This window comes from Durio zibethinus, chromosome 3 (genome assembly GCF_047325235.1).
Source record: "Durio zibethinus cultivar Kanyao isolate XHJ-2024 chromosome 3, ASM4732523v1, whole genome shotgun sequence".
Taxonomy (NCBI): domain Eukaryota; kingdom Viridiplantae; phylum Streptophyta; class Magnoliopsida; order Malvales; family Malvaceae; genus Durio; species Durio zibethinus.
The window spans coordinates 3,472,332-3,492,172 of NC_143164.1; the positions used below are offsets into that span (position 1 = coordinate 3,472,332).

At 32.4% G+C, this 19,841-nt stretch overlaps 3 protein-coding genes and 1 pseudogene across 5 annotated transcripts; 1 reads left to right on the forward strand and 3 right to left on the reverse strand.

The window, feature by feature from the left end:
* Nucleotides 1-711: 711 nt before the first annotated feature.
* LOC111299466 (dehydration-responsive element-binding protein 2D pseudogene) lies at nucleotides 712-1,467 on the reverse strand (annotated as a pseudogene).
* Nucleotides 1,468-4,368: 2,901 nt separating this feature from the next.
* LOC111306930 (putative GTP-binding protein OBGC2) lies at nucleotides 4,369-8,651 on the reverse strand. Of its 3 annotated transcripts, none has more exons than XR_002692144.2 (11): nucleotides 8,305-8,615; nucleotides 7,748-8,226; nucleotides 7,437-7,528; nucleotides 6,987-7,070; nucleotides 6,728-6,805; nucleotides 6,337-6,537; nucleotides 6,146-6,253; nucleotides 5,629-5,703; nucleotides 5,278-5,498; nucleotides 4,834-5,094; nucleotides 4,369-4,749 (listed from the first exon to the last, which is right to left on the reverse strand). XR_002692144.2 is itself a non-coding variant. In XM_089758082.1 (11 exons), the coding sequence occupies exons 1-11, from the start codon at nucleotides 8,403-8,405 to the stop codon at nucleotides 4,995-4,997; spliced, it is 1,428 nt and encodes a 475-aa protein (XP_089614208.1). In that variant the 5' UTR covers nucleotides 8,406-8,651; the 3' UTR covers nucleotides 4,717-4,994. The 3 variants fall into 3 exon arrangements, 2 of the variants coding, with proteins under 2 accessions (XP_089614208.1, XP_022760732.2); XM_089758082.1 differs by having other exon boundaries at nucleotides 4,717-5,094; nucleotides 6,337-6,410; nucleotides 6,522-6,537; nucleotides 8,305-8,651; XM_022904997.2 differs by having other exon boundaries at nucleotides 4,717-5,094.
* A 313-nt stretch (nucleotides 8,652-8,964) lies between these two features.
* On the reverse strand, nucleotides 8,965-12,200 carry LOC111307199 (uncharacterized). Its single transcript, XM_022905247.2, has 7 exons — nucleotides 11,954-12,200; nucleotides 10,784-10,925; nucleotides 10,116-10,263; nucleotides 9,956-10,031; nucleotides 9,770-9,881; nucleotides 9,495-9,586; nucleotides 8,965-9,373 (listed from the first exon to the last, which is right to left on the reverse strand). The coding sequence occupies exons 1-7, from the start codon at nucleotides 11,984-11,986 to the stop codon at nucleotides 9,329-9,331; spliced, it is 648 nt and encodes a 215-aa protein (XP_022760982.1). The 5' UTR covers nucleotides 11,987-12,200; the 3' UTR covers nucleotides 8,965-9,328.
* A 6,393-nt stretch (nucleotides 12,201-18,593) lies between these two features.
* Nucleotides 18,594-19,819, forward strand: LOC111307295 (thioredoxin H1-like). The gene is made up of 3 exons (XM_022905337.2): nucleotides 18,594-18,758; nucleotides 19,244-19,366; nucleotides 19,483-19,819. Exons 1-3 carry the CDS (start codon nucleotides 18,672-18,674, stop codon nucleotides 19,630-19,632), a joined length of 360 nt encoding a protein of 119 aa, XP_022761072.1. The 5' UTR covers nucleotides 18,594-18,671; the 3' UTR covers nucleotides 19,633-19,819.
* Nucleotides 19,820-19,841: the final 22 nt, after the last annotated feature.

The following is a 19,841-nucleotide window of genomic DNA, read 5'->3' on the forward strand; positions in this document are numbered from 1 at the left end:
CCACGTCCCAGTTAGTCTTAGAAGCTGGTAGGCAAGAATTGCACGTGACTGATATTTACAGAAACATAAATTAAAACAAAAAACAAACAAAAAAGGAGAGCCATGACAAACCCTGAAAAACCCATAGGTTTTCATGGCTATTACTGTAGAGTGTAGACGGTAGGACACTGCGTAATTCTATTTACACAAATATGCGCAGAAGACTATCACTGACTTTCACGTTCCACGTAGCTAACAGCTAGCTTAGCTTTGCATGCACCACGGGGATTGCAAAAGTCCCAGCCAGGTAGATTAGAACGTGATATATTTTATGTTGAACAAAAAAATTATTTGTGTAATTTAAAATAAATTATTTATATTATTTAAGTAATCAAGTTAAATGTTGAAGTGAATTAAGTTATTTGGATTTGTAAAGTGTTTTTTTCAGATAATTTTAATTTTTAAATTTTTTTATTTTAAAATATTATTAATTTTGAATAAATATATTTAAATAAAAATATAAACTGTTTAAATAAAAAAATATGAATGTATAAAATATCATAATTTTTTAAATTAACTTGATTAATAATTATTCATTTGTTATAAATATATTTTTTTATCTGTTCAATGTCACTACTTTTAATTTAGCAAATTTTTAAAATTTTATTGTAAACATAATTATTTTTAAGATAATATTTTTCATACTTCAAAGTCATATTTTCTACCTTCATATTATTTCTGTTTTCTTAAATTTTTTAACAGTTCCATCCACGAGGTTGCCGCAAAACTGCCTGGAAAATCTAGTGACATGGAAGCTTCTGCCCAAATAGAGTCATCTAAAACAGGCAAGTTAACACTCATATTCTCCCAAAACCCATCAATTCCATCTTCATTTTGCCCAAATTTTGCGCTGTTCTCCACCAGGTTCCCTTAAGAATAATAGTTCTCGTGGGGGAAAGATATGACTGAATCATTGTCGTACACTGGTGGTACATCATTGGCCCTGATAAAAACTGGGCTATTTGATGAACTCTTACCTGATGAATTGTTCGCATTCTGAGGTTGGTTCCCTATTGGAGCAACCTGAGTGTGAGCTGAAGAAGGTGGATATTGAGGGTTGACGCATAATTGTGGCAAGTTGAGCTTGGCATCCGAGCCATAGAGTTTACCGGGGGGGGGCGGCCAGCATCATAAGTCATTGCTGCTTCATGAAAGGTGTTAAAAGTTCCAAGCCAAATACGAGCACCACGATTGGGTTCACGAATTTCAGCCACCCATTTACCCCAAGTTCTCTGCCCGACACCTTTGTAAGTGCAGAGAGCATTTTCTGGACCTCCCTTTCCTCTTATGCACCCTTTCTCGAGCTTGCTTGTGCAGGCTTCTTGACTTGTTTTCTTTCTTCAAAGCCACTGATGACTGAAGTGACATTGTTCCAACAGAGAAACCCAGGGGAAGTAAAGGAATGAGGAAAGTTATTGATAAGCACATTGGATGAAAGGGGGTAATGGTATTTATACGACAGAAAGGGAGATAAGAGCTCCAATGGGATAAGTAAGCTTGCCTGAAACGTGTCTTAAGATGGGTTTGGGATGATACTTAGCATGGAGGCCCTGTTTGCTCGTATTGACTGTAAAGCTCACTGTCATTTCTCATAGACACACTCGGCCTAGATTCTTGTTTGTACCGAGCTCATGTGGCAAACAAGGAAGGAAAAAAAAAAGAAAAGGAAAATGTAGTTTGATTTTGTAAATTCTGGGGGGCGGGGGGTGGAGAAAAAAAAAGGGGGGGGAAAGGATCGATAATGGTCAATTTACTATTGGGAACGACGGCGTGTTTGGGCAGATAAGAACCTGAGAGGGTTGAGAGTTTCTAAAAGGAACAAATGACAAATGACAACTGAGAAAGAGTGTTCCGACGCGTGGGGGCTCCCAAGTACAGCGGTGGAGCTTTAGAAGTCAGAGTGAATCCAGGTTTAAGAATGGTTTTGCATTCAAAGTTTTAAATAACGATGGCAGTCACATTTTTTATTACATCATATTTATTATATTTTTAAATATAATAAAGATTATTATGATTATTACAATAATTGTGGTAGTAAATTTTTTTACATAATTTATTATAAAATGTAATAATTATAATTATAAAAATTTTTATTCAATGATTTTAAAAATAGTTTACGATACTATATTTTTTATTTTTTAAAAAAATTATTTACAATTTTATTTAGATTATAAAAAACATTTATATTTGGTTTATTCACAAATTTTTCTTGGTCAAGTTCATATTCAATATTAATTCTAGACAAATCAAATATTAACAAAATATAATATGTTAAATACCAAGAAATTTATATTTAATAAAATTACAAACTTAAAAATATAATAATTTCAAATTCCATCAACTACAATTATTGATATAAATTTTTAAATTTTATCATATGATAGAATGACGAAAAATATCATATTCTCTATCTTTCACTTTGAAAGCTAAGTTGACTCTATCTCTATCCTTAAGGCTTTTGTTCTTTATACATTTAAGGTGAAAGATATATTTGAGGATAATACATTTGTAGTGGAGGGATATATTTTAGGATATATTATGTAATTTTATAATTTTTATTAAGAAATTAACAATAATATTTTCAAATGAATTAAAAAAACATAATATACTAGTAACATTGGGGCATGGTGCAATACTGTCAGTTTTATGAGCAATGTGTTCTTTGAAACGTGTTATCCCTCATTTTATAACTTTACCACAAAGTTTACATAAAACATTTCTTCTTGTATTTGGCACAAGTATTCCAAAATATCAATCTATATCATCACTTGATGTGCCATTTACTTATTTACTTGGAAACTCTTCACATGTTGGCATATTTGTTATTTTGTATAAAAATAAAATAAATTTATATTTAAAAATATTAATATTACTTATTACATCATTAAATTTTGATTTTACGTTAAATTTTTTAATTTTTAGTTTTTAATCTTAAGAATATTATTAAATAACTTAATCTTTTTTATACAATAATTTATATAAAATTTTTTATCACAAATAACTTTCAATAATTATATAATAAATGCAATCTTTAATAATTACACAAAAATAACAATAATTAATCTAATATCAAAAGAATTGACAACAATATAAATATCAAAACAATAAACAAATATTAAAATTCATATACAAAATTATAAATTAATATATAACGCAATCAAAATATAATATTTAATTTTAATTATTTTTCATCTAACTTATACAAAAAAAATTTATCAAAAATTTTCATCTAAAATTTTTATATATATTATATTTAATTATTAAATTTTTTTAATTATAAATTTTTAAAATCATAATTAAATTTTATCTAAAAAATTTTCAAAAATTAATTACAAAATTAAATAAAAAATTCAATCCCACCCCCTTAACACCCCACCAAACCCAATCCCTTCTCACCTTCCCCCCAATGCCCCACCACACCAATCCCTCTTTACCCCATTCAATCTCTCTCCATGTGCCCGATATCCCCCAATTTGTTTAATTTTTTCTAGCAAACTTTTCTAGAAACGCACTTGCTCTCTTCTGTTCATCTTCTTCTTCGTGTTTCTAGGCTTTCCAAAATTTTTTTTTTTTTCATCTCTCATTTTCTCTCACATCTCTTTATCATTATCACTTGTCTAGTACCTATGGAATATCTTATTTGTCTCTCTCTCAAACTCTCACAACAGATATTATTTTACAAAAATTTTATAAAAAAAAAATAATTTAACTTTTTTTTCTTATCTTATTTAATTTTGAATGTTGATTAAAAACTTAAAGCTGATTTGAATTTGAGTGTTGAAGTACCGATTGAATTGTTGTAACTTGAAATAATTGATCTATTTTTTAACTTATTTTTAGAGTTATTTTAATGCTAAAGATATGATATTTTAAGTTTTATTTTTTGCTTTTACTTTTATTTTTACTTTTACTTTTACATGTTTATTGTTTTATTTTGTAGACTTAAAATTTTATTTTTATCTTGAATTATTAGATTTATAAGTAAAAAAATAAAATAATGACAACAATAATCCGTTATTATCATTATTTTTGTTAATTTTACTGTTATTATTTCGTTATTAAATCGTTATTTGAAAACTTGCATGCATCAACGGGGCTCATGCTGCTGTAACTTCGCCGAAAAAGATCCCTTCGTACACTGAATCTTTCCCAGTCAAATTATGGATTTGGACTCTGCCTTGGCTTCCAACTTCCAACTCGATTGTCCCCATTTTCTATTCTATTTTACCTAATCGACGCAGCTCCTTACTCATGTCTAAGTCTCGATTTGTTTGTCTACGAATAAATGAATTAGATCTACTAACTGTAGATTTTAAACTTACGAGTATTCAGAAAGTAAAGAAATATATAGGAGACGGAAAATGTCAATAGTTCACAGTCTATATTTACCAAGTGAAGCTAAAAATGCTGCGCCCACAAAACAAAAAATCCTGGATTAAAGATGGAGGCTCCTTTATGACGCGATTAATGAAGAGTTGCACTCTTTGATCTAATTTTATTATTATTATTAAAAAAAGAGTTGAATTCTTGGGCCAATACCATGCATGGAAGCGCAGCCCAGCAAGACCAACTTGGAAAGCAGACCTACATGTGAAATGAAAGGCCAACTACAGGGATCTGGCACAACTCATCCATACGTAACAGAAGTAGCTATCAAGTTTCAACCGTAAATCTACGTTCAACAACAAACTTGGCCCAGCTTAGATGATTCTGTGACAAACAATGGCAATTTTCAGACTTTGGACTATTATATTAACAAAAAGGACAAAACAAATCACATCTATGAAACCTTACCTTAGTGGCAAGGTCACTCGAATCTTATTTATGAACTACAATCAAGGGATTTCCTACAGATCATTACGTATAATCCAATCAAGAAAAAATCAGTGGTAAGCTTCACATGGGCAACTCCAGTCTGAACGTGTTGAATTAGTACATTTACAACTGTATTACTCTCATGATCTCACACTTAATTCCAATTCTTCATTCGAATCTCTACATTTCCTTAGGGCTGCCCTTATTTCCTTCAACATCTCATTTACTCTGATGCCTTTCCTGCTCAATATCAGAACAACTTACAGTTAGGCTGCTTATGTAAGAGTAAAAGTAAAACAAAACTTTGAGTGGTTACACTTGGTCAACTTTGGACCTCAGAATGCAGTATTAAGATGGGAACTTTTAATGAGCCAAGGCATTAGAGATGCAATACAATACTTAAGAAGAAAAAATATTACTTACAAAACGCTAACACCAACAACAGCAGCGGGCCGTGGATAGTCCTCAACTCCTTTATCCATTTTATCTTCATCAGAAACCACTGAAGACAATATATCCACTTCACCACCTTCAGTGAGCAATGATCGAACTACATCTTTAGAACTCATTCCCAACTCAGAATGTACTATATCACTTCCAATCTTTAAGATTTCTTCAGTTAAATGAGGAAGCTTATCCCTTGCCTAAGATAGTAAGCAGACAGTTTTAAATTCGCTAAAAAGACATGACATATAAGACATGTTATATGCATAACTCTTGCACTTAAGACAAACTCTCAAGAGAAGAGAGGAGCCCTATCAATAAGCGACTTACCTCAGGAAGGTCAATCTTGTTGAGCACTACAACATACGGTCGTTCCAGGTAATTAGGATTGTACATCCGCAGCTCCTGCACATCACAATTACTATGGTAAGGGAAGCTGAAATTGAGGGATATTCAGTTTGAGACACGATATCATTTGATTTTGATAGTGGCTGATACAAGATTTTATCTTTAATAGTGTTTGTAGAACTTAAAGGACAATTTTAAAAGTTAGAAAGGGCCGAAAAAGTGATGCCCAAACTCAAAATTTGGCCCTCCTATATGTTTTAAAACCATTGAATGCCGTAATAGCTACTACTTATTAGTGGAACAATCTCTTTATACACACTTAAAAGATTCCAATTTATATTTATGGACATTGATAAGCTAATACACAGTGATGATTCAGTGCAAAGTGAAACTACAGATCATTCCATCAATAACAAAGATGTCAATAAGACAATGAAACAATGTTAATAAAGTGAATATAAAATAAGAAAAGATAAAATATGAACAAGGGAAGATATACCTCTCTGACAGTTCTGTAGTCATTCAAAGGGTCCTGAGCCGATGCATCAACAACATGGACCAACAAACGTGTCCTCCTCAAGTGCCTCAAGAAATTGCGACCTAGACCCTAAACAATAAAAATGTCTCAATTAGAAACAGTATGATCAGAATAAGCAGTTAACAAGATGCAAAAGACACAAACCATATTACCTTGCCCAAATGTGCACCTTTTATAAGACCAGGCAAGTCTGCCAATGTTGCTTCAGATGAATATTTACCTGCCCCTAAAGCAGGGTCACCATCAAGCCGCCCAAGGTTTGGCATCAATGTTGTGAAAGGATAATCGGCAATATCAGGTTTTGCAAGTGTAATGGAAGCCAAAAGGGTTGACTTGCCTGCATTTGGAAGCCCCTGCAGGGCAAATAAATTATCGGTATCTACCTTTTGTAGCCAATCTGATGCACTATTCATAAACTATTATGAAGAATTTTGATGAACTTCCTTCCCTAGCCACAAATAGAGATTCCAAGGAAATTCAAATGGAATCATGTTACATAAAAATGCACGGACAAAAGGAAAAATAATAGGATGCAGTACTTACAACTAACCCAACATCAGCAACAACTCGAAGAATCAACTCCAAACTAACCTCCTCACCAGGCTGACCAAGAACTAAAACCTGCAAAAAGTATGCAAAAGAAAAGATTTTTATATTAAATAAAAGAAAGAAGTATCAATTTGTAAACAATAAAAACCCATATAAATTTTCATTCAAGCAAGCTGTTTCTTTTTATATTACTGTAGTAAGTGAGTTTCTTTCTATATTGCTATAGTAAGGGATAAGATTTCTTCTTGGGCACCTTATCACCGTCATCTCTCATCACGTTTGTGGTTAAAGACAACAACTTTTTCCTTTTGTATTCTGGCATTTCTAACAAGCTAATCTGCCACAAAACAAAGAAAATTAAACTGTCAATCACCAACTGATATTGAGAATACAAGTTATACAGCAATCTTAGGAGCAGAATTGCCAAAAGAAAGGAGGTCTATCAAACAGAACAAGATTGGATTCATTGGAATCCTACTTCTTATCAATCAGTTTTTTGAATTGTAAATAATCTGAAACCTATCACATTCAGAGTACTAACACACACACACACACACACACACATGTGACTTGCATAACTCAGATAATAAAATGCAAAATGCCATTATCTTAAGTTCTTAACCTTCATCCATTGAATTTCACATTGTACTGAGTTAATCTGAATCTTTCAATAGGTTTAAACTACTAACTCCTTACTTCTTACCCCTCCTTGACCGCCCCTAGCAACAAGTACTTCATCACCCGGCTGTGCTAGGTCAGCCAATAACTTCCCACGTTTGCGTTTCACAACTGTGCCTGCATATCAATACACAAAATAAGAAAATTATGCATTTGGGAGAGTCTAAATTTTGTTAAAACCATTTCACCAAGCCATGCAAAGAACATAAAAACAGGTGCATCTTCATGGTATGCTCTTATATACTCTTAGATACTTCTCACAATCGAAATTCAACTTTCCTTTTAAGATGAAAAGCAAAATGTTATAGATGGTATCAACAGAGTAATATTACAAACCAACAGGAACAGCAATACGCAAAGTTGGGGCAGCAAGACCATCACGCAATTGAGAAGTTAAAACACCCATGGCATCAACATTGCCACCACGTTTTGCATTATGCCGGCTGTGCTTATGAAGTTCCAATAACGTATCTTTCCCTTCATCAGCATAAATGACTACATCTCCACCATGACCACCCATTGGAAGGATAAGTGACCCATCAAAATCCCTTTTATACGATGGTTTCTTCTTTGACTTGTCTTTAATCTCACGTTTTCCTTGTGACTTCGCAGCTCGTTGTTGGTCAGGCATGCTAAGGATGGCACCGTGGCCGCCATCCCCCGAACGGACGGTGATGATTACTTGATCAAAATACTTGTGAGGTTCTTTTAGTAACGTAGTGGGGTTTGTCGAAGGAGACTCTTTGGTTCTTGTGAGTCTGGACTTAAATGTACAGAATCTCAAGTTCCCAGATTTGGTTAAGTCCCAGTTATGCCTACAAAAGAAAGAAGAACAAAAGTAATTACAAAATGTCAAAAACAAAGTACAGAATCTCAAGTTTCCAGAGGCGCACCTTGTGCTTGTGGTCACGGGGAGAATAGGACCGAAGAAGAGTTTGTCGTTAGAAAGGCAAAGGGTGAGGTAAGAGGAGGGCAGAGAAACCAGAGACGCCATTATCTCAAAGAGTGATTAAAGGCGTGCAGAAACCAGAGTGGAAGACGCGGATTTTTGAGCGGCACGAACAGCTGAGGCGAGGTGAGAAATTTGGGGCGATGTAGCCATTAGCCCATTTTCTCTTTTGGACGCATCCAATTTGATTAGGCTTAAGTTGTTTATAAGAAACAGCGTTATAAGAAAACAAGCGTGAACCACGGTCAACATTTTGATATGGCCCAACTAGTTCATGGTCCTAAAGGGCGTGGGTTTAAATCTCACTTCTAATCAAACTTATTTTTAGTTAATGTTTAACAAACTTGTTTTGAGCTTAATTTTTCTGAAAAAATTGCTATTTATTTAATATTATTGTTAACTATTTTTTAAATCAATTGATATATTATTAAAATTAATACTTAAAAAATTACAAATTTGAGAAAACTTATATATTATTTTTTAAATCAATTGATATGTTATCAAAGCTGATATTTGAAAATTATGAATTTGAAAAAATTTACGCACGTTATATCATTTTCATTTAGGCACGTAATAGAGTAACAGTGTTAAGAAGAATTAGGAATTAAAAAAAATAATAATAAGATACAATTGAATTCCAATAAAAAAAAATTTAAAAATTTATCTTGATCTAGTGGTAGTTACATAATTTTACTAAAAATAGTTTTAGGATCAGTGGGGGAAGCTACCCCCATTGCAAAATCCACTGCTTTAAAAGGCCATTTCACGAAAAGAGGCAAACTTCAAAAAGTGAATGAACATTCAGATGCACCCAAAGGAACAGCGTCACAACCTTTACAAATACGCAGACAATGATTTATAATTGTCACCTATGACCCAACCTTACAGCAAATGCGTAGCAAAACCACATCAGCACAAGATTTTGAGCAAAGCCCTAACTGTCACTTGCCTTTCAAAATTTCCTCTCTTCAGCTTTTCAGAAAGTCTTTCAAAGAAAATGGCGGAGGCCCATCCTGCAAAACCAAGTTTAATGTTACCTTGGGACTAAAGTATTCGAGACAGAATTTCACTCCACCTAAAGGCATCAGTAAATGACCACACATTTTTAAAGATAGTAGTATCTCTATGCATTACCTTTGTGTGCTCTTGGTTTAAGCATTGTCTAACTACCGTTGTTTGTTGTATCAGCCTTTCCATTGCCGTATAGCTTGGGTGGTTTGCATAAGCTGACATTATTCATGAGACATAACCCAAAATGAGAACAGATTGATTAAAAGATTGTAAAAGTACATGTAAAAGAAAGAATAATCAAATAGAGTGACAATAAACAGCAGGTAAACATACGAAGAATCAGTACAACATGCTAAAAGGTAATCTGGTGAAGTAGTAGCTACAAGAATTAAACAAACCAAGAATTGCTCGATTTAAATTCTCTGCAACATGCTGCCGGTACTCCAAGCTAAGCAGATGAAACATTGGAGATTTCTCTGGTTCATCAAATGCAAGTAAAGCCATGAAATCCTGCAGTAACAGCAATTTTTTTCACTATCACACATAGATTAGATGCATGAAGATCTGCTAAGTTAGAAACATACTTCAAGCTTTTCAACATATTTTTGCTCCTTTCCAAAAGGGGTCAACTTCGTCTGTGCAAATTCCAGAGCTGCTGCGCTGCAACAGAAGTGAATTTTGTTAAAATAAAATTGTAGGATATCTGTTATTCATAATTCAGGAGATACTGATTTTCTTGCACACCACTTCCTAGAGCATACAAGCTCCACAAAATGAAGGCTTAGAAGATCAAAATGCAAGTCCTTATTTTTCTCTAGTAAGTTGGTTGCCAGCTGTTCAGTCAGTTCAATTGACTTAAGTGCATTCCCCTCTAAAGCAAATTGAAAAATTCCTGCACAAAATTCCAACAAAAATGTCAGCACTTATGAGACTATATAAGATAAATGAGAGCAAACGACTACAGAGAAGATATACTTCATAGTAGTAAGATCAATGCTCACTAACCAACTAGGCTGGCAAGATTGATATTTATTCTGTGGTTCTGTTACAATATTTTAAAAATTTTGTAGTAGCTGATACAGCTTAGCAGTTGAGTATGCAGACGTAGGTTCTCAGATTTTGCAGAAGTTAAGTAAGCTAAGTAAACCATCTATAAACTATATTTCAGCTTGGATGTCAAATACTTCAAATCCCTTTTAACTTTTATTGGCACATACCAACATGCATGCAAGTTCACCTCTGAAATTCTCAGTAAAGAATGCCAATGATAGAACCTATGACTAGAAAACTTTGCATCTTTGGCAATTCACACATGCCTTGGTTGCACAAGTGTGCTCCATAATAGTAATCCTAGGTTATCTATTATCTACATCTCATCTATAAAACTTATCAGAGAGAAAAACTTCACATACTTTTTCTTTTATCCATGTCCTCAAGATAATCAGAAGGCTGCTTCATCCCAGTACAAGCAATAAAAGATTCCAAAGTTTCTTTAAAGCAATTATGCACGAGATATGACATAATAATGTTGTGGATGTCATTGTCATTGATTGCCTGTAAAAGACACACGGAGATGGGGAGCCCCAAAATGTAAGAAGATAAGGCTACTGGAGGGACATAACTATAACATAGATGAGTCACTATTTCTGTTCCAGTGCTCCATTTTCAAAAAGAGGAGCAAAAAAGTAGTCCACGAGAGTGTGGAACTATAAGATAGCATGAATAGATCTTATAAACGAATCAGATATTTTCATCAAAAATTAACTAAACAAACCATAATGACTGAAGATGAGGAATGCTATTTTAAGTTGTGACACCATACACAATTGGCTGGGAAATGACAGCATCATATTATATCGTATCACCCTATAAATTGAAGGTACAGGAAATAGCTGAAACAATAGTAACTTGCAAAATTCCATAATAGTACCCAAAATCATCAAACAAGGTTAAGATGTAGATCAAAATCGACCAAACAACCCCAAAAGCTACATTCCCCAAAGTAACCTGCAGCCAAGAGCTATACCTAGATGCAATCTAACTTTCCAAATGAAGATTCAAGACTTTAACTTGTGGAAGAGCACTCAATTTCCAATTTCCAAGCAAAGAATTGACCCCTAAAATCAAGGTTTTACTTGCTATCATAATTTATTTAACAACAATAACAGTACAACACCTAGATGCCTACATATTGATTCTACTGCAAAATCAATCATGCATATACAATACAACCCATGCTTATTCCAGAATCTATAAATACCAAAACATAAAACAAAGAACTCAAGCCATAACGAACCCCCATAACCGCAACAACTAACAAAATCCATAAACCCGAATGAACCCAATAAGCTATAACAAACTGATAAAACTGCATAATCGCACAATACCCTAATTTTACACAATCAAATAGAAAGACATAGATCAGGCTTTGGATTATTCAAGAAAAAAATTAAAATTTCAGCAACAATCCAATTAACCAAACACATTAAAGCATAAAACTATTTTACCATTGGCAAAACTAATTAAATTTTCAATATTTTCACAACTGAAACAGAAGGGTTTGGGGAAGGTTAAAAACTTACGATATGTTCGTACTGACGAGGATCAACGTCCATGCTTGGGCAGATTATGGGAACTGAAGCTTTGGGAATTGGGTATTTGGGAAAACAAATAAAAGGGGGATGAGAGTTTAATCGTCGCAATTTGTAACTCTCTCCTTCTCTCCCTTCGTGTTTCTACCTCTTAGAGGAGATTTTAAAGTACAATCCGATAGAATTTGTTGTTGCTTTGAGTACACGTGCCTTTTTTCCAGATTCTCTTTGGTTCTCTTCTGCTTACTTATCGTCGTCATGGTGAAAATCGAGAGCCTGGTTAAACGTAAAAAGGAAAGTACGAGTTAGGTGTCAACTAATGAAAAGAAAAAACAACATTTTTTTACCATTAATTAAATGTTTTTTAACAGAAAATTAATTAAAATTAAACGTTACCAGTGAATTTTTTTCATACCATCCACGGTTGAATACTTACTACTATAATTTAACACTTTTACTTTATGGATGAAAAAAAAAAGTAATTTTAAAGAAAAAAAAGGAGTATTTTTTTTAAAAATAATATGTTAAAATAATGTGATTAGTTTTTTTAGTGTGTAAATATTTTTTTAAGTGAAAAGACAGATATTTTTAATTTTATTTTATTATTATAACTTTAATTTAATTTTTATATAATTTGTACAATTGAATTATGCTTGATCAACTCGTGACACTAACTCAAATAATTATTTTAATATTAATATGTTGTATAAATATAGATATGTTTTATTTCTTATCTATCTTGCCTCGAATTACTCTCATTGCATTTTACCTCCTACTTTAATGTTCTTTAATCATTTGTTTTGAATCAACATATATATATATATATAAACTTATTTTTCTTACATTATCAAAATGAAATACTTACATAATCTAACCCAATATTGCATTTTTTTTAATAAAGAATTTGAACTAACTCTTCAAATAAGATTTAAAAATAATTATCCAAGAAATAAAACTTACTCTTATAACATTCAATGAATTTATATATACCCAGTGAAAAGCTAAAATGCATTTATCCAAAGTTAAATGTCTTTTTAATCCCTTGAAATTTACCTAGTTTTTTTTTTTTTTAATTTTTTTAATGGAAAACAGAAAGCAGTAACGGTGAATTGATTATTACCGGTTGTTATTAGAGTGTGTTTAAAGTAGCTTACATGATCCAGATTTCAGACAGACAGAGATCTTATCTGGCTTTACTCTTTTAAGCTATAGCTTGTCACTTGTCAACACGTCATAATACATATATTGAGAAATGCAAATGCGAGCAAAAAAATCAAGAAGTGTGGAGTAATTTTACCGTTCTCGATAACATCACCTTCTGACAAGTAGTGTGTAGTAATTTTATTCTTTTAAAGGGTCAGAAGAAGTTACGAGGTTGGTCGTTTCGGACAACTTCCGACCTACTTTCACTGCAAGAAAGCCATATTGTCACTTCCTCTTTGGATGCCCACATTTCCAGGCAACTGTAATCAGAAAACAAACATACACCATTGAAAAATAGGACATCTTTGTGCTTCCTTTCTGTTGTCTTTCCTCCTTTTTCTTTGACCTTTCTTTTGCTTCTCCTTGCCAAATACCCCAGCTCTTCGAAACTTGATGTTATCAACATGGTAAAAAGATAATTTTACTGAAATATCGTCTCCACCCATACCTTTACTCTTTGTTATCTTTCTACTTCCCACCTTCCTGTCTTGTGACAAATGACAATGTCCTGGGGTATTGAAACATGCCGGTAATATCCGAGCCAAGATTTAGCTTCAGGCACCAACTAAAAATCCAAAGTTATCTATCCCCCCACCCAAAAAAAACCCCCTTATTCATCCCTATCCATTTCCCTGCCCCGTCAGCTCTTCTACCTTATACCATGTCAGACTGCCAACTCCATGTAGCTAGTGAACTTTGGATCCATTCAACGGCTTCATCTGGAGAGACCAAATTAATTGCTTCTCGTTTTAAGCAAACCTGTGTGAGAGTAACTCTGAGAACCTAACTAACTTCTGCTGGCATTTATAAAGCATCACCAAAATAGGTAAATGGTAGTTTTTGCAGATGAATGCAATTTGTAAAACGTGGTTTGACCATTTCTGCCATGCCAAGTCTTTCTTTCCTTGGTCAAGGCCATGAAAGACAACATCTAGAATTCCTGCTTTCCATGTCTCATGATGCAATCCAACATTCTTCAACACCACAATAAATTTGTATCAGTAGTTCAAAAACTTTACTATATAGTATTTTGAGTTCAAAGTATTGCTTGGAACAAGTTCAGTTCTGCCCCATCCTAATGGATCCATAGGGTAAAGGAATGGCCAGATCTCCATCGTAAATCTGCTAGCTAACATTTGCATCCTCATAACCGTGGTCAAGAGCAACTAACCGGTAACCTGACGGCTATGCTAACAAGTGCAATGTGATTTGTTCCAGCTCGTAGGCTTCACTGGTCCTGTAAATGTGAATATCCTGCTTTCCCTAGTCCCAAAGGCTGGTCCACTGACTTTATCATCTTCCTTAGTATGACTTAGAAAGCAGATAACAAAAATCAATGCTATCAATAAGAAACAGGTTCATGACCATTCCAAAAGACATAGGTGTCTACGAAATCCAAGCCTCCATCTTTAGCCTTCTTTATAAGATCCTCTCACATCAATATCCAAAAAACAACCAAAAAAATCAGTTTTTTTTTTTTTAATGTTTTCGGTTGGTAAATAAAAGGAAAAGAGTGAAAGACAATCACCAAAGATAATGAATGGAGCCACAGATGAGACTTCTCCTTTCTCCATTGTTGAAAATAGCTGTCTTATCACGGTAACGGTGCAATGTATCAGCTTAGATCACACTAACAAGGCTGTGAAGAACAAAATCAACAGATCGGAAACTGAACTAGTTTCCATTTCCCTTCAATAACAGAAACCTTGGAGGGAAATTTTAAGAAAAACAAAATATAAAAGAAAGGAACTTGAATTGCTAAAGTGAAAGAACAATGACTAAATAACAAAGCCGAAAAACTAGCTAGTACCCACTTCAAGCAAGGAAACTGAACCACATCAACCATCAATCCACTCCAAGCTTAAGAATCCAATCAAAGTTGCGGTAACATAAAGAATAAAACATCTCCAAAAGAAAAGTTTTTTGTGCAAAGTAACCATGTTAATATCTATAATTCATTCAAGATTCTAACAACTAGTAGTAAAAAACAGGCAGAGAGATCCCATATAAAAAATTTACAGCTTTGCCGTTGACAACTTAAGCATAAAAACATCTATATATTCACCAAATTTTCAACAAAAATTACTTAAATTTAGTCAAATCCCTCGTCATGAAGAAGGAAACACGTCTTTAACGGCCAATGCTGCGGACAAGCAATTAAGGGTGTTCCTTAAAGTTTCCTTCTCTCTTTTTAACCTGGCCGCCGTGTCTTCTAACTCCAGCAAAGCCTGTTGCTCTCTCGGCGCTCCTTCGAATGTACTCCCAGCAAAAAATGAAAAAGGCGTCGGAAATAGGTTCCTCCTCAAATCCTGCGCTTCCTTTTCCAGTTTCCCATTGAGCCGATTCGATAACCGAATAACGTCTTTCATGTAACTCTCCACTTCATTGGCTAACCCTTCCAAATCTTCGTCGCCTGAGGGTCGGTCTTCGAGCCAGTCGAATTCGGCAACGAGATACGGCTTCGTACGGACGATGGTGGTGATACGGAACCGTTCTTGACCTTTACATATGAGGAAGAAGCGGTCGTCGACAAGACGTTCGTGTTTGACGATCTCGCCGACGCAACCGACGTCTGCGGTGCCGGTGACGGCGTCAGAATAAATTACGCCGAATCGGAGGTCGGTGTGGAGGAGCGTGTGCATCATAATGCGGTAAGGGAACTCGAAGATCTGGAGAGGGAGGATAGCGCCGGGGAAGAGAACTATGGGGAGAGGAAATAGAGGGAGCTCTACGACGTCGTCTGATTTAGGAGGATTGGCGTGGTGTTTCTCGGGGAAAGAGGAAGCCAAGCACCGGAGGGAGCTGAGCGTGTGGAATCTGCGCGATTGAGAGAGTGAAAATGACTTGGAAAAGGGCTTGAAATTAAGGTTTATCGAAAGTTGGTGAGTGAGTGAAGAAGACGAATGGGAAGGGATTAGCTGAGGAAGAGCCATTGAGGAAAGACCAGAAGCTGTTTGAAGTTTTGCGTAAGGGAAAAATAAATAAATCAAAAAAAATTCTAAGAATGATAGTAGTAATTTCCCATTCGTTGAAGGAAAAAAATGGAAATTACTTGTATTTTTGCCTTAATATTTCTTAGTGTCTATTTTCAAAAATAAAAAAATTAATTTAAAAATAAATAGAATATATGTTATCATTCTAATTTTATTTGTAAAATTAAAATTTTATTATTAATATATCAAATAAAATTTTTATTTAAAAATTATTAAATACACTTATAATAAAATTTTTTAACTTTATAAACAGTATTAAAATTGTGATACATATTTTTTAATATATTTAAAAAATAAAAATATTAATTTAAAAATAATAGAATATATATTATCATCTTAATTTTACATATAAAATTAAAAAATGTCAGCATATCAAATAACAAAATTACGATTCTGTGTTATACACCGAATAATTTCTCATTTATTTGTAAGAGCATGAGTGGATAATATTGTGGGGAAGGGGGAATTTGGGCGTGAAATGTGGGTTGGAGGACTCCCACGTGGGGGTCCGGTTATCTGGATTTTTGTGGCACGTGTGTTAATTTTTGAACGTGAATTTGCATCGCATAAATGTGATGACGGCTAATTAAATTAAATTAATTTTTATAATTATTTTTAAAAATTATATTTATTAAATTTAAATTTTAATATTTAAAGTTTAAAATTTAAAATTTTTTTATCCAAAGCTACCATCATATTTGTATAAAAAAAGTGATAATAAGTTCATTTGCGCTTTAAAAAGTAAAATTTAACATGATATTCAAATTTTTTAATATTTCTAATTATTTTTATTTTTTTTATTTTTCAGTTACTATATATTTTTATTAAAAAAAATACGGTGAGAGATGCTCGCTGTTTCATGGACCATTTTTATCCAAATACTAAAAAAAAAAAAATCTTGATTTTGGTTTAAAATATTCGTAACAGAGATTCTTTGCAAAATTCGACCAATGAGGTGATGAAATTTGAGATGATTTTTTATTTATAAATAGGAGTAATTGAATTGACGTTTAAAGTTAAAGAACTTGATATGTGAGGGAGAAGAAATTAAAGAAATATTTTATTTTTTATTGACCGAAGTACATGCTACAATATATATTTTTGGCATTTGTAACTTGCAGATTAATTTTTTTTTAATACATCAATCTATTTATAGTTAACATCGGACCTGACCTTTTTGACTTTTAGATTAAGGTTATCCTAGCAATATTTGTTTTATTCGCATCTACAAATTTATGATATGTGCCTTGAAGCCCAAATTTACTAAATGTTTTAAATAAATTATTTTCAGCGTGGACCGAGGCGATGTTTTCGTTGCCGTCAATGCGCCACGTCGCGTATCGGCAGATAGGCATTTTTATGTCATATCTCTATTATATTTGATATATATAATAATATAAATTATTAAAAAATAAATATAATATAAATTATAAAATATATTTAAATTTTAAATATATATATGTTTAATATATGTTATACATGATATAATATGATTAATATGTATATAATTAATTTATTTAAATATTATATAAATAAAAATAAATAATATAAATATACACGAATAAATAAAATTAATACGAATATATATATATGATTAATAAAAGAAATATAAAAACGTAATTAAAATAATAAATAATTATAAATTATTTATTATTTATAAATTAATAAATTTGACATATTAATAATATAAAAAATACTTACATATTAAAAAATTTAATACTCATTTATTATATATTTAATATATATTTAAATATTAATTTATATTGTATAATTATATTAATTTTTAGTATCACAATCAACATAATAAATTATTAAAAAATAAAAAATAAAATAATAATGTATAGAATTAATATTAATATTATATTTATATTATTAATATAAAATTTTTTATAATAATTATTAAATAAATATAATAATTAGATGTTTAAAATAATTTTTATATGATATTAAATAATAAATTAAATATCATAATTAAAAGATTAAAAATTAAAATAATATTTATATGTGTATATTAAATTCAAATAAATATAAAATTTTATTAAATTTATTAAACATATTAAACATATATTTATATGATAATATTAAATTAAATATATTATTTATATTATGTTATATATTTAAACAAATTAATACATATATTATATAAATTATATCATATAAAAATTTATATTAATACAAATAAATATGAAATATTTTTTTTAAATATATATAATTTTTTACATGTCATTTTCGTGACACGTCTGAAATTATCGTATCTAAAGAGACATTCGTTCCCTTCAAACGGAGAAAACACGGAGTTACGTCATCCACTAACGAGAAAAGATTTTTAAGTCAATGACATATGAGAATGCGTCATGTATTTCTGACAAGGGCATTCTCGTAATAAGCCTTTAAACTCCTCCTCTATAAAAGGCGTTGTAGGCATCGCTCTAGGCAATTTAAAAGCAAAGGAAAAAGGAGGATTCGGCTTTGACGGTTGGTAACTTTGACAGGAAGAAATCAAAAGGAAAACAATGGCGGAAGAGGGACAAGTGATCGGCTGCCACACTGTTGAATCATGGAACGAGCAGTTCCAGTTGGCAAAGGCTTCCAAGAAACTGGTAAAAATATATTCTTTCATTTGATTAACTCAAGGATCTGATCAAAATCTGTTGTTTCTTTGGATTAACAAAAATTTTCTTTTGTTATATTGTTTGGGAAAAGTGGGCTTTGTTTGCTTATCTGCTTTGTACCTTTTGTTTGTTTGAAAAGGCTATGTCTTTTTTTTCTAATTCATCAACTGTAATTCAGTGAATCAAGCAAACAGAATTTGGGTTAATTGGTGAAATTGATAGTAAACTTGGTTTGCTTTCAATGCAAGATTTAGATTTTTGGATGCTTGTTTGCCTGAACCGACCTTATATTTGGGCTTGAAGTTATATCCCGTGCTTAATCATCACAATACTTGATTACTTCGATTTATGTTCTTCATTTATGATAGTCTTATTAACTTCCGTTTCCCCCAATTTCTAATGCTTTTTGGTTTCCTGATTTTATGATAATTAGAAAGCTTTATCATACTTGAAGAAAATATTTTCTTGGACAGGTGGTGGTGGATTTCACAGCTTCATGGTGCGGACCATGCCGTATTATTACACCATTCCTGGTAGAGCTTGCTAAGAAGCTGCCCACTGTCATATTCTTGAAGGTGGATGTGGATGAATTGGAGGTAGGTTCTCGTAAGCCTTTGCTTAAACACAGTGTGTAATTTAGCTTTTGACTCAATCAGATGATGGAGTAAGAGTAATACATTTTCTTAACAATATTCTGCCCTTTATTTTGCAGACCGTGGCTCAGGATTGGGCTGTCGAGGCTATGCCAACTTTTATCTTTCTGAAAGAAGGCACACTAGTTGACAAGGTTGTGGGTGCAAAGAAAGATGAATTGCAGCAGAAAATAGACTTGCATTCTTCCGACCTGGTGCAGAAAGCATGAATCAATAGTTTAATTTTACTGTTTGAAGTCTGAAGTTGTTTTTGAAACTAGAATTTTATGCATGAATCTTATCTGTGTCCCAGATAAGTGCTAAATAATGGGTGTTTTATTTGTATTCCGCTAGATTCTGCTGCTGCCCTTGTTTCTATATGATAATATGATATTAATCTTGTGTTTTCTGATACAACTTTGTCTATTGTTTAGTTGAG

What these genes read in the sequence shown, in the direction of transcription:
- LOC111307199 (XM_022905247.2), bottom strand. Translation starts at nt 11,986, where the DNA reads ATGGACGTTGATCCTCGTCAGTACGAACATATC. An exon ending in CTCGTCAGTACGAACATATC is followed by an intron (nt 10,926 to 11,953) that starts GTAAGTTTTTAA and finishes TGTCTTTTACAG; the next exon opens with GCAATCAATGACAATGACAT. An exon ending in TAAACCAAGAGCACACAAAG is followed by an intron (nt 9,374 to 9,494) that starts GTAATGCATAGA and finishes TTGGTTTTGCAG; the next exon opens with GATGGGCCTCCGCCATTTTC.
- LOC111306930 (XM_022904997.2), bottom strand. Translation starts at nt 8,405, where the DNA reads ATGGCGTCTCTGGTTTCTCTGCCCTCCTCTTACCTCACCCTTTGCCTT. An exon ending in CCCGTGACCACAAGCACAAG is followed by an intron (nt 8,227 to 8,304) that starts GTGCGCCTCTGG and finishes TTTCTTTTGTAG; the next exon opens with GCATAACTGGGACTTAACCA. An exon ending in GCGTATTGCTGTTCCTGTTG is followed by an intron (nt 7,529 to 7,747) that starts GTTTGTAATATT and finishes ATTGATATGCAG; the next exon opens with GCACAGTTGTGAAACGCAAA.
- LOC111307295 (XM_022905337.2), top strand. Translation starts at nt 18,672, where the DNA reads ATGGCGGAAGAGGGACAAGTGATCGGCTGCCACACTGTTGAATCATGG. An exon ending in CAAAGGCTTCCAAGAAACTG is followed by an intron (nt 18,759 to 19,243) that starts GTAAAAATATAT and finishes TTTCTTGGACAG; the next exon opens with GTGGTGGTGGATTTCACAGC. An exon ending in TGGATGTGGATGAATTGGAG is followed by an intron (nt 19,367 to 19,482) that starts GTAGGTTCTCGT and finishes TTTATTTTGCAG; the next exon opens with ACCGTGGCTCAGGATTGGGC.